Source organism: Squalius cephalus, assembly GCF_949319135.1.
Source record: "Squalius cephalus genome assembly, chromosome: 19".
Taxonomy (NCBI): domain Eukaryota; kingdom Metazoa; phylum Chordata; class Actinopteri; order Cypriniformes; family Leuciscidae; genus Squalius; species Squalius cephalus.
The window spans coordinates 24,875,317-24,891,610 of NC_137140.1; the positions used below are offsets into that span (position 1 = coordinate 24,875,317).

At 38.0% G+C, this 16,294-nt stretch overlaps 2 protein-coding genes across 9 annotated transcripts; one reads left to right on the top strand and one right to left on the bottom strand.

Moving 5' to 3' along the window:
* The first annotated feature begins 376 nt into the window (after positions 1-376).
* On the top strand, positions 377-8,481 carry nfe2l1b (nfe2 like bZIP transcription factor 1b). Of its 4 annotated transcripts, none has more exons than XM_079850641.1 (6): positions 377-1,501; positions 1,825-2,581; positions 3,206-3,433; positions 3,601-3,690; positions 3,774-3,932; positions 4,826-8,481. In XM_079850641.1, the coding sequence occupies exons 2-6, from the start codon at positions 2,030-2,032 to the stop codon at positions 6,197-6,199; spliced, it is 2,403 nt and encodes an 800-aa protein (XP_079706767.1). In that variant the 5' UTR covers positions 377-1,501; positions 1,825-2,029; the 3' UTR covers positions 6,200-8,481. The 4 variants fall into 4 exon arrangements, with proteins under 4 accessions (XP_079706767.1, XP_079706766.1, XP_079706768.1 ...); XM_079850640.1 differs by having other exon boundaries at positions 607-947; XM_079850642.1 differs by lacking the exon at positions 3,206-3,433 and having other exon boundaries at positions 610-947.
* Positions 8,482-11,148: 2,667 nt separating this feature from the next.
* Positions 11,149-16,031, bottom strand: cbx1b (chromobox homolog 1b (HP1 beta homolog Drosophila)). Of its 5 annotated transcripts, none has more exons than XM_079850648.1 (6): positions 15,886-16,028; positions 15,338-15,404; positions 14,403-14,577; positions 14,101-14,251; positions 13,860-13,954; positions 11,149-12,071 (listed from the first exon to the last, which is right to left on the bottom strand). In XM_079850648.1, exons 2-6 carry the CDS (start codon positions 15,381-15,383, stop codon positions 11,927-11,929), a joined length of 612 nt encoding a protein of 203 aa, XP_079706774.1. In that variant the 5' UTR covers positions 15,384-15,404; positions 15,886-16,028; the 3' UTR covers positions 11,149-11,926. The 5 variants fall into 5 exon arrangements, with proteins under 5 accessions (XP_079706774.1, XP_079706775.1, XP_079706773.1 ...); XM_079850649.1 differs by having other exon boundaries at positions 15,338-15,423; positions 15,886-16,020; XM_079850647.1 differs by lacking the exon at positions 15,886-16,028 and adding an exon at positions 15,536-15,623 and having other exon boundaries at positions 15,338-15,423.
* Positions 16,032-16,294: the final 263 nt, after the last annotated feature.

A 16,294-nucleotide genomic window follows, 5' to 3' on the forward strand; every position in this document is an offset into this window, starting at 1 on the left:
CTTTTTATCTGTTTTCTGATTCGTATGCTTCATAATAGTTTTAATGTTGAAATGTTGACGAAAAGCCTTTAATAGTATATTTATATAATGGCAGTATAATAATTATTATTGTGACATTCACATTTGCAGTGTTTTAGTGATTGTCAATAATTTTGTGGTTTTGGGTAGGGTACCACTTTAGAATATTGAAAATATTACAAAAAAAGCTGATCAAAAAATGGAAGAAAAACAAAGGCAGCGTAAATAATATAAGTTAAATCACCGACTACAAATTTTAAATTATGTTACATAATTAAAAAATATAATATATATATATAGTCTTATTTATTATAGGTTTGTATAGACCTTATGTAGCTCCGCCCCTTTTCAGCGCTGCGCTCATTGTCTTTTGACTTCCGGTCTGTATTTTCACAGCGTTTTGCGTGTTTATTAATGAACGGCTCGTTTTAAAATCTTCCCGGTCGATTTACATTTGTTTAGTCATCTGCTTTAAACATTACAGTCCTCATGATAACTTTCGTTAACTTTACATTAAGTAAATCCACTTAAAAAGCTAATTACTCCTGGACAGAAATGCCATATAAATATACAGAGCGACCGCAAAACGGAAGTTAAAAGACAATTTTCCAAAGATGGCGGCGCCCTTGTTTCTCTGGCGCATAAGGTCTATACAACTGGGAATTTTGATAAATGATCTCATCCCGTATGTGCACTAGAATATTCTACGCGTGCGCAGTGGCAGCATGTTTCAGCGCCTCAGTTTCAGCCAAGTTGTCGGCAAGAGGAAATTCTGCAAGTCATGGTGGGCCATTCAAAGCGAGAGGGGAGTGACAACCATAGAGATATCTGAGGGAATAAGTTCGTAGTTAGTTAGAAGTGTTTAATGACAGTGGGCTGTGTGTGCACGTGGAGACATTTTGAGTCATTTGTCAGTAAACTCTTCTTGAGTAAGTATGAAAAAGGACTATTTTGATGCTATGCTAGCGGGCTAAGTTAGCTATAGCTTTCGAAATTGCGAATGTGGGAGTGTGTGTCAGCGTGGCTGCTGCAAATGCACAAGACAGCTTTGCTTGAAGCGAAGGAACTATTTTTAGCGGTTAAGTTTAACCATTAGACAGAACTGGGTATTTAATAAAAGTTGTTATTAGTAATTCTATGTCCCTGTAGAACCCCGCCAAGGCCCGCCTCCTTATTGGCTGTTGCTTGGAGAGAAAATGAGTGACAGGCATCTTAGCCAATCAGAGGCTGTTGCGCCACTTGTTGCTAACGGGCTGCTGGGCTCTGATAGCGGAAGTGTAAGAGGTCAATACTTCACAGTGCTTGGACAACTACAGTATTTTTAGATGAGGATTTAGAATGGTTAGATGAAAGTAGGCAGTGAATAACATTTGGCCGAAGCTCAGATTGGTGACGATCATGACATGCGCGATATCTTTACGTAGTTGTTATTTGAGGGTTACAGGGATGGATGGATTGCTGTAAATGTGGGTGTGATTTTGAGGTGGGTGTATTTGGTGGGAGGTCATTAAGGCATTTATGTTTTATAGTAAGTTTCATTGTAAGGCAGTTAACTGTCACTGTCAAAATTGTATTTAGGTTGTGTTTCAAGCAGTTCGTTGTGATATTTGATGAGCTTTTGTCAACATGTTAACATTAGAGTAAAAGTTGATTTGTATATCATGCTAGGCTATGGTGCAAGTATTTCATTGTGATCTTAAATGTTCTTTTAACTTTGATTAAGCTGTAAATACAATATTGAAAAGCATAATTTGCTAATACATTATTTTTTTATTTTGGTTAATTCTTCCTTCTCTTTCTATGCAGGCTGGTCAAACTTTCGAAGGTGTATGCTTTATAGATATATAAGCTGGATATCATTTGGGCAAAAAAACGTTCATCGAGGACCAAAAAAAGAGGATTTTCTATCATATACAAGGCTGACCATAACCTAATTTGTTTGTGTGTAATTTTTTGTTTTTGCTTTTTAGTTTCTTTTTGAGTTTTTTCTTTTTTGTTCCTTTGGAAAGAAATGCTTTACTTGAAAAAGTACTTCACAGAGGGTCTTATTCAGTTCACTATCCTCCTGAGTCTAATTGGGGTTCGGGTGGACTTGGACTCTTATTTTAACAATCAGCTCCCCCCACTCCGTGAGATCATCCTGGGTCCCAGCTCGGCCTACACCCAGACGCAGTTCCACAATCTCCGTAACACCCTGGACGGCTATGGCATCCATCCTAAAAGTGTGGACCTGGACCATTTTTTTGCTACTCGTCGGCTGCTGAACCAGGTGCGCTCCCTGGACCATCTGCGTGTGCCCAGCACCGAGCTGAGTGCCTGGCTGGTGCATCGTGATCCTGAGACTGTGGTTTCGGCAACCAGTCAGTCAGGCCCCAGCATTGCCCTGGACAATGGGGGAAGCCTGGAGGACGTGAACAACTCCGAAGCCTCGGCCATGAGAGGGGCTGGCAGTGCTTCTGAGACCACTTACAGCCTCAGCGGAGAGGACAGCCTGGGAGCCGTGGCCCCTGAGGACAGTCAGGAGCAAGGGGAGAGAGAGAGCAGTGACGACCTCTCTAAAGAGGTACAGTAGCTGTGTTTTTAGCTTAGCAGACTGTAATTAGATTGACGTCAGTTTGTATTTGATTTCCTCAAAAAGAGAACAGTGTTATGCTCTTATCTCTAGCTATTAGATTAAGTGTATTGTATAGTGGGTGGTATTAAAAGTGTTATGTGAGCTAGTAGTATTCTTACTCTACATTATGAGCCTTACAATAGTGGCTGGACAGGGTGTGGTCTCATCGATAGAGCTTTCTATCTCTTAAAACTGTTTGTGTATGTTTCTAAGCTATTAGTAATGTTAACACTACTTTTCTAGTGATGCCACTGCTTTGACATGTTGAACAAACAGTGCACTGAATTAAAAATAGAGATTAGTAGTAGTGATTTCAGTAGACTCACCCTTTAAAATAGAGGTTACCTACTCTTGTGGTTGTCAGGATCTTACAGGATATGTAGCATTTCATTTTTTTGAGAGAGAAGTGGTTCCTTTGTTATATTTTTATGAATATATGCTTGGAACAGTTAGACAAAATTAGAGCTCAGCTGATGTAATCTGCATCATGTCCCTCATTAAATGTAATTATTTGATGATGTTCTGTAATCTTAGCCCTTTAATGACCCTCCCCTTTAATAAATATATTTCTAGGACATTGACCTCATAGACATCCTTTGGAGGCAGGATATTGACCTTGGTGCTGGCCGAGAAGTATTTAACTATAGCAATCGGCAGAAGGAGAGTGAGGCTGATAAACCTAATGAAGAGAACGAGGAGGCAGGTGGAAGAGAGGAAAGCTGGAGAAATGGACTTAATCTCCAAGCAGTGCAGAGCCAAGCTCATGTTGATGGAGAGACAGGAGAGAGCATACCTGAAGAGGTATGTGCTGTAATATGCTAGGATTACAGGAAGGTGTGAGGAGCACAGCAAGGTTTTGGTTATTAATGCTTGTAGATTATTCAAAAAGGCTGGTAGCTTAGTTGTAGATGCAAGTGAATTCTTGTCAACCTTGTAATTACATAGATTTTTCTTGTCGTATTTCCTAGCTTACCAGTCTCGGTGCTCAGACTTCATTATCCCTGCAGGAATGTCTGAGGCTTCTGGAGGCCACCTTTCCATTTGGAGAAGAGCCAGAGGTAGCGAAAATTCATATTAATGTGCATATTAAAACATGACTTTTTGTTGATTGTCATTTTATGTTGTATTCTACCATTTTTAGTTCCAGGCCACAGGATCCACCTCCCAGCTTAGACCTTCAACTGAGGAAACTCCTTCAACGTCACAAGGGATCACCCTACAAAGCCCTCTGCCACAGTCTGATACACCACTAGACCTGGAGCAGCAGTGGCAGGACATAATGTCAATTATGGAACTGCAGGTTTGTACATTTATTACATTCAAGTCGATAGAGGAAATATGAAGTCTTAATTTATGTGTCAGGGACAATGATTATAATGAGTTTCTATGGTAAAGTAAAAAAAAAAATCAATATAATGACTTGTGTGGTGTATCCATTGAGTAAAAAGTAAAAACGTTTTCTATGCCTTGAATATGTGAAAGCATCTTAATCATTATTTTAAAAATGTCATGAGGATTTGTAGGGTGCTATTATGATATGATATAATTTCCTGTTTTTATTTGGCAGACAAATTAGGTTTTTAAATATTAATAAGCAGTGAAAGTGTAAATATATTTTTTTCCTAAGAATTAATAATAAAATATGTATTTTAACATATTCTTTTCTCATTCTATTTGGGCTGGGCGATATATCGCATGACATTGTTAGGCGCATCTCGTCAGTAAAGCCGGTCCCTTGATTAGTAGTAAATCGCCATCACCTGCTTTCAGATGGAGCGGCATTTACAACACAGAGCCGTAGTTAACTGACAAGCTGAGCCATATCGCATTAATTATCGCGGACGTATCGCCTACGATAATTAATGCGATATGGCTCAGCTTGTCAGTTAACTACGGCTCTACGTTGTAAATGCCGCTCCATCTGAAAGCAGGTGATGGCGATTTACTACTAATCAAGGAACCGGCTTTACTGACGAGATGCGCCTAACAATGTCATGCGATATATCGCCCAGCCCTACATTCTATAATAAGAATTAATAATAAAATATGATGCCAAACCACGTAATAAAGGTGTCTTTTCAGGTATTACATTTTTTAATCAGGCATTTTAGTGTACTCTTTAGTAAATTAACAGATAGTACAACAACAATAATAATAGAACCCTATCTAACATTTATTACCTCTTTTTTTTAGGACATGGAGGTAAACAATACTGCAGTAAACGTCAGCATGAATAATGACCCCAATAACAACAATGCCAGCACCACAGAATCAGTCACAATAGGAAGTTTTGGACTCCCACGGTCCACTCTCATTAACCAGGATGTTAGTCTCCACCAGGCTTCGCTGCCCAGCTGCAGCCAGGACTTTCCCACACTCTTCAATCCTGAGTTGGATTCCACTGGTGGACAGCGGCCTACCTTAGTCAGGGTCTCTTCCAGCAACTCCTCCAACATCAATTCAACATTTGGAGCTACTAACTTGACCGGACTCTTTCTTCCACCAGCTCTAAATAGTACAACCAACCTAACCACCACTCCGGTACTGCCAGATCCGTTTTCCAGCCTGCTGGAGGAGTCTATGCTGGATGAAATTAGCCTGCTAGACCTTGCGATGGAAGAGGGCTTCAGCCAAGCCCAGGCTTCTCAGCTCGAGGATGAGCTTGATTCAGACTCGGGTCTTTCACTGGACTCCAGCCACAGCCCGGCCTCTCCTAGCAACTCGGAGACATCCTGCTCGTCAGCCGCTTCATCTTCATCCACCTCTGCTACATTCTCAGAGGAAGGAGCTGTGGGCTACAGCACCGATTCGGAGGCAGCTGCAGCAGAAACGGAGGAAGGAGCCGTCGGAGGCTACCAACCGGAGTATAGCAAGCTATGCCGCATGAGCTACCAAGATCCATCTAAGTTCCATGGCATACCGCAGTTGGAAAGTGTCAATCACAACCACACCTACAATCTACCACTGGCATCATCCTACTCTGAGCGCTCTCAGCTCTCGGCATCCTGCAGCAAGAAAGGCAGAGACAAGCAAATGCAGCAGACAAAGCTCCAGCCACCACAAGACTATGCTGACAGGCAGTCGAGCCGTGATGAACGTAGGGCAAGGGCCATGGACATCCCATTCTCCAATGAAAAGATCATCAACCTCCCCGTTGAGGAGTTCAACGAGCTTTTGGCCAAGCACCATCTCAATGAGGACCAGCTCGCTCTCATTCGCGACATCCGCCGTCGCGGAAAGAACAAAATGGCAGCGCAGAACTGCCGCAAACGCAAGCTAGACACCATCCTTAACCTCGAGCAGGGTGTGCAAGACCTGCAACGCGAAAAGGCTCAGCTGCTGAAGGAGAAGATGGAGTACGATAAGTGCATCAGACAGACGAAGCAGAAGGTTCAGAGCCTATCTCGGGAACTGTTTGCACAGCTGCGGGACGAGGAAGGCAGGCCCTACTCAGCCAGCGAGTACTGTCTGCAGTACGGCCCAGACGGCGTTCTCCTTATGCCTCGTAACATGACCACAGAACAAAGCAACAAGCCTGACAAGAAGCAGAAGGACAAAAAGAAGTGAGGAGCTCGAACTGCTGCCCTTTTATTTTTCGCAAAGGCACTACCATACAAAGTATTTCGGAAGGCAAAGGAAGCCTTTTTCTTTGAAACTATTGTAGGGAGGTGAAGAAAATTGCATCATTGATTACTCTTCCTGCATTGGGTTTTCTTTGTTCCTTTTCGGTTCAGAAGTTTTCTCTTGAAAGCGGCATTGAAGCAGACATGCTTTTTGTGGTACTGATTTCTCATTGATTTACTGAAAGATATGAGCGAAGGGAGACTTTCAGATGCCAACTGAAGGAACTGTCAAGGAACGCGAGGTCATGGAGGACACCGACAAGATGTTCTTAATTGAAAGAACTATTCGGTAATGCTCCCAAAAATGTAGTCGATGACAAAAATACACCATATTAAGATGATGTTGACTGTAAGGATGCAACAATTGTTACATTTTCAGCATTAGCCCATGCTGTATTTGTGTGTACCCTGGGATTTCATTGGTCATGGTGGGTGAGGAAGAACCCCTTGATGCTGCGAGATGGTTGAAAAAGAGTCTACTGAATGCTAGAAGTGAAGCCAAAAGAAACTCCAGGTATGCCAATACTAACCAAAGGTTGTGTTGCGCAGTTCTCTTGTCCTCATAATGAATCATACAGGTCACCCCGTGGATCTAAATTCCCGTTTTCACTTGGAAAAAGAACAAAATAAGTCTGTTTGTCTTGATGGACAACAAAGTCACCTGAAATTTATCTGGAGGGTGAATGCCATTTGCCAAGGAACTTGGACAGCGAAACAAATAGTGCTAAAGAGTGAGTATGAATTTAGCTTTGGCTTTAGGAAAAGCATTGGAGGTACAGATAGAGGATGGATACACACTGCATTACTAATAAATCCGCTTCTGTACCCTTTTCAGCACTGTAAATCAACACTGTAGTTTGCCTATAAGCTTTTCCTCTTCTGCTGGGGAAAGGGTCTCTCAGGCCCTCCTATCAGCTTTTAATGTTACTCTCTCCCATGTGCATAAACTTTTTAATAAGCCATCAGACATGGACATCAGTGCAGTTTGAATCATGTGATTAGGTCTGGTGTGTCTTGGTATACAGGATTGACTGAAGCAAACTGATTCATTTGCTTTTAAAGGTCATCTTTAGCCTTTGTTGCAGGTCAAAATGCTCTGTTGCTATTGCAACTTATGCCAGTGACTTTTTTTCTGGTGTAGTGGAGGAACATAACAAGGTGCTTTTGTTTCAGTTGTACTGTCACCTAAAAAAGGAACAGAATGCGCACCAAAATACAAAAAAGTAGCAGGCACAGCACAGGTAATTCTTACGTTTAAACTACAAATTCTAATTAGCTGGGTCAGCATCTTTGCTTTGATGTGATGTGAACCTGAATTTGTTTTGTTTTTTGTTTTTTATACCAAATACACTACTTTTAGTAAAAGTAATTGAGTGAAGAAGCCATGAATGATCTCCTGGCAACAAAAAAAGAGGTTAAGCTTGTGCCAATAACCAACTGGATCGTGCTTTACTTCAGCCTGAGGACACAGCTGACCTTATACACTGACATATCAATGAATGGGTAGGAAAAAAAAACAGCAATGCTGATGTGAATGTCTAATTTACATAATGTTCATCTTCATCCTATTCTGTCAGTCTGTCGTTTCCATCTACACTGTTCATAAAGCACCATGAGACACGGTCAGTGTCCGTTTTGGCGCGACATGAATAAATATGCAAGAAAAAGTCATTTTTTTTTGTCTCAGAAATGGAAAAGAGACAATCTTTATGTTAACGGTTACAAATACTTAGCATAGTTCAGGTAGAGATAATGAAAAAAGATGAGTGATTCGTTCAATTAGATCAGTGTGTTCTCAAACCTACCCTTGTGGACCCCAAACACATTTTGGATGTCTCTCTCTTCGGACATACCCAGTTCAGAGTCTTGCACTATCTACTAATGAGCTGGTGAGTTGAATCGGGTGTGTTAGATGAGAGAGACATCCTAAATGTGCAGTGGTGGGGGTCCCGAGGACAGGTTTGAGAAGCACTGACTTGAGAATCCCTGTTACAATGTCATAACTACTTGCCATTAAGCACTGTTGGTTTTGTTCGTCTTGTTGGTTTTGTAAATATTTTTGTGTTCTGTATGTCTCTCGTCCTAATTGCTTGGTTCAGCCAGGCCTTTTTGCACCTTCTTTGAATTTGCCTGTTGAGTATTCCTATATGATTTATGTTGAGATGAGATTTGCTGGCAATCTGGAATTGTTCTTTTATTAATTATAATAAACCTTTGTTTCATTTCCTTGGTTTTCCTATTTGAAAAAGGCAGAGGATTTGTGATTCTAAATGAATGGCAAAAAATAAAATAAAATGGTTAGATTTGGTAATACTGCAAAAACTCTCATGATAGCTATATAAATATGAGTCGTTTTGTCTTCTTTGCTGGTGAAGCTCAATTTTTACCTTATATAGCTTCTAAGGTCAATTTAATTTTTTGAATTACAATATTTACAGCATTCAATCATTTTGGTTCGTAATTAAAAATAAGTATACCATGGTCTGTCTGAATACTCAATTCTGATAGGCACGGGTAGTTCCTAGAGCCGCTGAAAAACTAGTTCCAAGTCAATTTAATCACTGTTCTATATTAATGCGCTGCTTTCATTGAAGCACACACACTCACACACACACACTCCAGAGATTGGAGATGGCGCTGCACACACAGATCAAGAGCACAGAAGCTTCTTGTCAATGCTGCCCCGTGACTTTTATTAATAATTAACTTCGCTACTCAGTCGGTACATTATATTACTCAGTAACATTGCTGTTTTTGAAGTAATTAAACGCACAGCTTCATTGCTAGTAGAGAGAGCTTCACAGACAGGTAATTCACACGCGCATCTCTCTCTCTCTCTCTCTCTCTCTCTCTCTCTCTCTCTCTTCACAGACTGATGATGCGTTTTAACGTTCATCAGCATCGTAAATCCTGCAATGTTTTTATAACAATGTTTTTATAATTTCTTTTTTTTGTATGTACACTTATAACAGTTTACTTTGTATTATATTATCTTTGCATCAAATTACAAAAAAAAAAAACAAAAAAAAAAACTAGTTAACGCTGCTGTGAGGGTGTTTCTAATACAGTGGCTGTGGGAGTGACGGTAAAATTGACATCTTTCTCTCTTCTGACTGCCAATATCAATATCAATCTAATTTTTTTTTTTTTTTTTTTTTTTTTTTTTGAGCAAATGGAAACACAAAGCATTGGCCATTACATGAACAATGAAGAAAATTATGATAAATCTATAAAAAACAAGAAAATGATTGACAATGTAAAAAAAAAAAAAAAAAAAAAACTGTACATACATTCAGACGTGGTAAGATGTAAGAATATTTCTGACTTTAGTTTTATCCGCTGCCTGACTTATTTTGTGGCAGGCTGCTACATATTTTGCTGCTGTTGTGATCAAAATAGGTCTGAATTTTTCTGGATTTGGTAATGCCATAAAATTTGGTGCTATTTGTTGAAATTTTGTGAAGTAGCAGATCGAATGTTGTGATAGTGATGACAGTGCAGGAGGAAGTGTTTCCCTCTCTCTCTCTCGAAAGGGTAATTCGTTCAAATAAATGTTATAATTCAATCATATACATTTAACGCACTACTTTATCTCTGTGTCTGATTATAATACTAGATCTAACGAGTGGTAGCTGACGAAAACAACCGTCATTTTAACCCTTAGCGCTGCAAACATCAAAGACAGCTTTAATTTGTCAATGCTGGTAAATGTCCATGGTATAAACGGGATAATTCACGGCTAGCTGTGTATTAAATTACTTTAATGAACGTGAAGGCAAAGAACCGCCAAACGCAAATGCCTCCGTGTATTATAACTTAATGCTAATTTGAAATATTAACACTATACCTTTCAAAAAAATTGTGGTCTGTAAGGATTTATTTTTGAAAGAAGTCACTTGACGTAATTTATTTAATAAAAATATAAATAAATAAAAATACAGCAAAATAGTAATATTATGAATTATTATAAATTAAATTAATAAATTATAAAATGTAATGGCAAAGCTGAATTTTCAGCAGCCATTACTTCAGTCTTCAGTGTCACATGATCCTTCACATCATTAATGCTGATTTGGTGCTCAAGAAATTTCAAAGTTGAAAACGGTTGTGCTGCTTAATATGTTTTTTGGAATAAAACAATGAATTGAACATTAAAAAAATCGAGAAAATTCTTTACTGTCACTTTTTACCGATGTAATGTATCCTTGCTGAATAAGAGCATTAAGTTCTATTGAAAGAAATATAACTGACCACAAACCTTTAAATGCTAGTGTAAATAAGGCTCATGGGTCAATACAATATATAAATAATATAATAATAATAAAAATGCACAATTAAAGTAAATCATTTAAAAATAAATAAAACACTAATAAAGATTAAATATTTGAATTCTTTACCTGCACATCACGTGACCATTAACTGGCATCAGAGGGCCATGAACATGCAAATGTTTTGGTAAATTATTAAAATATTACCTTCAGTGGGTACTAAAGAAAATAATTAGTCAAATCCCTGTTTATGTCGAAAATATTATATACAATAAACTAATAAATTGACCTTATTGAGAGTATAAGCATAAATAAGTGTAAGTATGACCAGTTTTGACAGAATTACAACAAAGATTTTTATTTTTGAAAATGGCAATTCAATGGCAAATGCTCTGATAATATGCAATAATAACATGGTTAAACAAAACTAGCATACAATCGTTAAAGCTCAAAACATAAAAACATACTTCAAATGTCTTGAGGAGAAAAGGAGGTTACAGTTCTTCTACTCTGCTGTGTAACAGTAATAAGACAAAAGAGTACCAAAGTAAAAACCAAACTTCCGCTGACTGTACACAGTGATACTGATGTGCAAGGAAATGGTATATTTACAAACACAACTGTCAAGAAAGACTGTTAATATCCAATGGGGCTGACTCACAAATAGCACCTATGGTAAGACCAGACACGTAATAGTTCATGGGCAAATAAACACTGAAGAGTAACAGCTGCTGGCATGACTTTATAAAACCAATCATATCAAAGCCAGTTCCGAATGTTTAATAAGGCTTATATCCTAAACCTTTTTCCATGGGCCCAGATACAGTCATGCATTCAATGACCACCTGCATTGACAGATGTATAAAATTGACATTTTCTTAATAATCTGTTAAGGCAGTAATATTTTAACATTAGTTATATATACATTAAAGTAAGGATCATGGAATACATCAGGACGTTTTAGAGACAGCTACAGCATCAAATGAAACCGACCCAGTATGATAGACTAAACATTGTAATTACACAGGGTATTTCTAACATGTAAATATGTTTGTTTTTTGAATCACATGTATGAATATCAGACTGTGATGCTTTCAATATGTTGTATGAATTTAAATCTGAACATGATTTGAACGTTTTTGTCAATAGAAAGCATAAAGAGTACATTAAAGGTGCAAAGTCACCTTTCTAGTGTTCTATTCGCTTCATCTACGGCAATGGTGCCAAAACTAAAATACACTGAAACCTATGTAGATTACAGTTTATACTGTTGCTTTTTACAAGTTTGTTTCTGACAATTTTCCTTTGCCATCTTTTTAAAAAAAACAACAACAAAAAAGCATATCAATGGCCACGACTGATATCGACTGTCCTTACATCAATTTTGTTTTCGTTGTTGTCATCTAATTTTTGTCATCCTTCTTCTCTTCCTCTTCAGTGGGGTATGAATGCCAGGTGAGGCGTTCCTCGTAAAAGGAGATGACCACTTGTGGACACTTTACATTCGCCTCCTTGGCTGGTACTAGATCAGCTTCATCAGAGTTTTTCCTGTAGTGTAAAAAAAAATACAGAAGACATTGGCAACCAACAGCTCAGCTATTTTTCATCCGAGATGGATTTCTAAGTTGAGGAAACCGAGGGCAATTGTAATAATTCAATTTTCCTTCAACTCACAGGCAACTCAGCTATCTTTTGGTATATGAAGTGCATTTGTGCCTAAATATATAGTAATAATATCAAATTTCATACCAGAAGTCAATAACATTACAATTGTCCCCGTTATGGAGGTGACTGCAAAGGTATGAATGCTTTTAGAGCATGCAAAATTGATTTGCAATGAAGTTTGGCAACAAGATTGGATGCCATCTGTTTTTAATAAAATAACAATTAAAAAAATGTTCAATATCCCATCTACTTCACTCTCCGCAAAACTCTGCTCTTAGTATTTGAGCCGAGAGGTCAATTTTGTGACTAACATCATTAAAAACGTTGTTTTTTTCTGTATGAATGTGTAGATCACAGTTCACCAAACTTGAACTTTAGTATGCAGAGGAAGATGAAGCTTGCATTTCGCATTCACATGCGTGTGAATGAAAGTGAATGGAGTGGATAGTTCACTCAAAAATGAAAATTCTGTTATCATTTACACATTCTCATGTCATACCTGTATGACTTATATATTATTATTATTTTTTTGCCCATACAATGAAAATCAATGGAATTCAATGTCATTTTGGACCCCAATGTTCTGCTTTTGTGTTTCACAGAAGAAAAAAAAAATCACAGGTTTGGAATGACATGATGGTGAGTATGTGATGACAGGATGTTCATTTTTGGGTGAACTACCCCTTAAACAGTGGTTGGGGGAAACTGTAACACAAATAACCCATATTACCGCAATCCTGAAGCTTAAAGCACAGCACTAGCAAAGCTCGGTAAGTTCATGGCTTTGATTCCCGAGGAATGTATAAACTTCTAAAACGTATAACCTCAAATATGCTGTATTCGCTTTTTTTCAGATAAGTGTCCAGAAAAGGTATTTGCCCCTTTATGATTTCCTTGATATTGCATATTTGTCAAAGTGAATGGTTCCAGATATTCATACAAAATGTTTTAAAATTAAAAACACTATGGCGCCAATGGTTTAATTCGCAAAGAATAATATGCATTTAAAGCAAGTCTAAATGGTACCTACACAACATAATTATGAATGAAATATTTTTAAATTATTATTAGAGTGTGTTACTCCAGTCTTCAGTGTAACATGATCCTTCAGAAATCATTCTAATATGCTGATTTGGTGATCAAGAAACATTTATTATTATAATCAATGTTGGAATAGTGGAATAGAGTAGAATGAATATAAAGTTTTTGTAACATTATGAATGTCTTTACTGTCATTTTTGATCAATTTAAAGCATCCTACTGAATAAAAGTATTATATCTTTTTAAACAATCGTACTGAGTGACCCAAACTTTTGAACGATGTATGCTTAAAATAAAGTTTATTACACATTTTATAGATTCAATTTTGCAGTCTACTGTTACAATTACCCCGACCTCACAGCTATGATGGTAGCTACCATCTGTCATTCCTGTTAACTTTTAACCAACAACCTCATGATAAAATAGATATAAGTTACAATATGAAGGCATCAAAACTTAAGATAGCTAAAGCAAAAACAAAGTGATTCAATCCCCCATATGCTAAATAGGTGTGACTGAAGAAATTTAGTGTGTTACAATTGCCCCCGATCTCTCCTAATGCTGCTCAGGAACTGTCCCTCTAAATCCAATACTTGTTTGTACCTTACGGGTAACAATTTCCATACAAACCATTTCATGAGGAACATGAGTTCTCCACTTGAGTCTGTAGCACCAATAATCCTCTCAGGATCCAAACCACGTGCAAAACCTCTGAGTTTCTCAGGCTAAATTAAGAGAGATGGCATGTAAGACACTGTTTAGCCCATTCAATCTCTTTTGGTTTTCTAATGTTTTAAAGACACTTCCTGACCAGCTTATAGACATGGAATGATGTAGACATCTCAGATGCTCAGATCTTCATGGCTCTTACCTCATCCTTGCGCTTTTTGGTCTCCTTTCCATCTCCGTCAGACTCGGCCCGCCTCTTGCCTCCAGACTCAGCCGATTTCTGCGACTGAAGGAATTCTGCTATGAGGTCAGGACAGTCCAGGTTGTCCTCAGGTTCCCAGGTGTTGTCCTCACTGAGCAAAAAAATAAATAAGCACTAAGATTTACACCCAAAACCAGCTGAAATCTATGGAAGCTTGAATTTAAAAATTGGTCAGAATTACCAAATTTATTTTTTATTCTGTGGCAGAAACAAGCTTCCATAAAAATCTAGCAGCGACTTACTCGGAAAAGCCTTTCCACTTGAGGAGATACTCCACTCTTCCCTTCACCACGCGCCGATCCAAGACCTTCTCCACAACATACTCCTCCTCTTCTTCTTCCACCACTTCCTCTACTTTCTTTTTGTTCTGTTTCTTCCCTGCTGTTGATTGTTTGGTTTCAGATTGAGAAACTGGAGCTGGATACAAGAATGGCAGGTAAATAAATAAGCGTTCAAGTTAACCTAAATCATTTACCACAGTTTATGCCAAAATACCAAAGTTACTACAATTGTTGTTTTGGCAACAGAATAGTGGAAATGTGATACTTGCAACTGCTGCCTTAAAAAAATTAAAGGGACAGTTCACTCAAAAATAAAGATTCATTAAATTAAATGTTAGGTAGAATGTTAGAGGCGGACAGCCTTTCCATATTTTTCTCTTTCATTTGACATTTTTCCATACAATGAAAGAGATTGTCATTCTCCATAACAACTCCACAGAAGAAAGTAAGATAACACTTTACAATAAGATCCCATTAGTTAATGCATTAACTAACAATGAGTAATACATTTATTACAATATTTGTTCATCTTTGTTGACGTTAGGTAATAAAAATACAACTGCTTATTGTTATTTCATGTAAGCTCAAGTCCATTAAATAATATTACCAGATACAACTTTTGATTTTAATAACTGTATTAGTAAATGTTAAAATCAACAAACCAAGATTTAGAAGCATTTTTCACTGTTAGTTTCTGTAGTAAAATAATGTTAACGAATGGAACCTTATTGAAGATGTGCTACCGGTCTGAAACATGGCGGTGAATAAATAATGGGTGTACTATCCCTTTAAACGCTTCTTATACGAATGAGATGTATTAGTAATTTATAATGGTTTTATAATAAAACTATGGTATTTTGGTTTCCATTGCAAACTAATAAAAAAAAAATCCAAACCTTCAGTCACAGCAGCATCGGCTGAAGGCTCTGACGTTTGGCTCATATTTCCAAGGGCTCTTAACAGCTGGAAATATATAAAGATCCTTATAAATATGAATAAAACAAATAAAAAATAGTATCAATTAGATATATAGATCAGAAATACTTCGTAAACACACTTCACTCATCATTTAATTTGAACGTGTGTTGGTTTACCTAAGGGATGCAGCTGTACGACACATCTGCATGCATAATATGGCAAACACTAGGACTGTTATGCATTAGCGACTGGAGGCCAGCGCGCGCGACAAAACCCATTCCGAATAAATGCATTGCATGCTTCACGCGCTGTGCTCGATAGGATGGATAGGGCAGGACGCCACACTTTTACTGAATTTTGTTCCTCCATGTTGTTTTAGAGGGACAATCACGCTATTCAATGTCTGCTGTGGTCAAAACATCTTGCATCCTTTGCCGCAGCACATTTGATCGCTGCGATTCTACCACAACAAACACTATGTGCACGAGCCCGCATATCAGCGGTACCCAGAAACAAACGCACTTACTTGTATCTCGCGGAGATAAAGATGAAATAAAGCTGATCTGCATATATTTAAGTCCGAAATGAATAGGTTGCAGTGATTAATTATGGGACGTATACAGTGATGTGATGCTGCTGAATGTGGCTGTTATTCACGCCCACTTCCGTATTAGAAATGAGACAAAACGGTGACTTCCGGTGTATTATATCTATGGTTACTTTCATCATAAAAGTAGATGTTTTGGAGGATTCAATTATGACTGGTGTTGATCAATACTTGTCTTACAGCCTAATACCTACCAGTTAGTCCATTGAAAATCCTATCTCCCCATGTTGCTTAAGCAGCTTTACACAGCCGTGATGCAGCATCGGTGCCGCCTTTGCAGTGCAAAGGTGTTGGTTGATATTCTAGCTTCCTTTCATGAATATCAGAA

Coding starts and splice junctions, on each gene's coding strand:
- nfe2l1b (XM_079850641.1), top strand. CDS start 2,030: ATGCTTTACTTGAAAAAGTACTTCACAGAGGGTCTTATTCAGTTCACT. Junction 2,582..3,205: donor GTGACGACCTCTCTAAAGAG/GTACAGTAGCTG, acceptor ATATATTTCTAG/GACATTGACCTCATAGACAT. Junction 3,691..3,773: donor CATTTGGAGAAGAGCCAGAG/GTAGCGAAAATT, acceptor TACCATTTTTAG/TTCCAGGCCACAGGATCCAC.
- cbx1b (XM_079850647.1), bottom strand. CDS start 15,567: ATGCAGATGTGTCGTACAGCTGCATCCCTTAG. Junction 15,424..15,535: donor CGTACAGCTGCATCCCTTAG/GTAAACCAACAC, acceptor CATATTTATAAG/GATCTTTATATATTTCCAGC. Junction 13,955..14,100: donor CCAAAAAGCGCAAGGATGAG/GTAAGAGCCATG, acceptor CTCTTAATTTAG/CCTGAGAAACTCAGAGGTTT.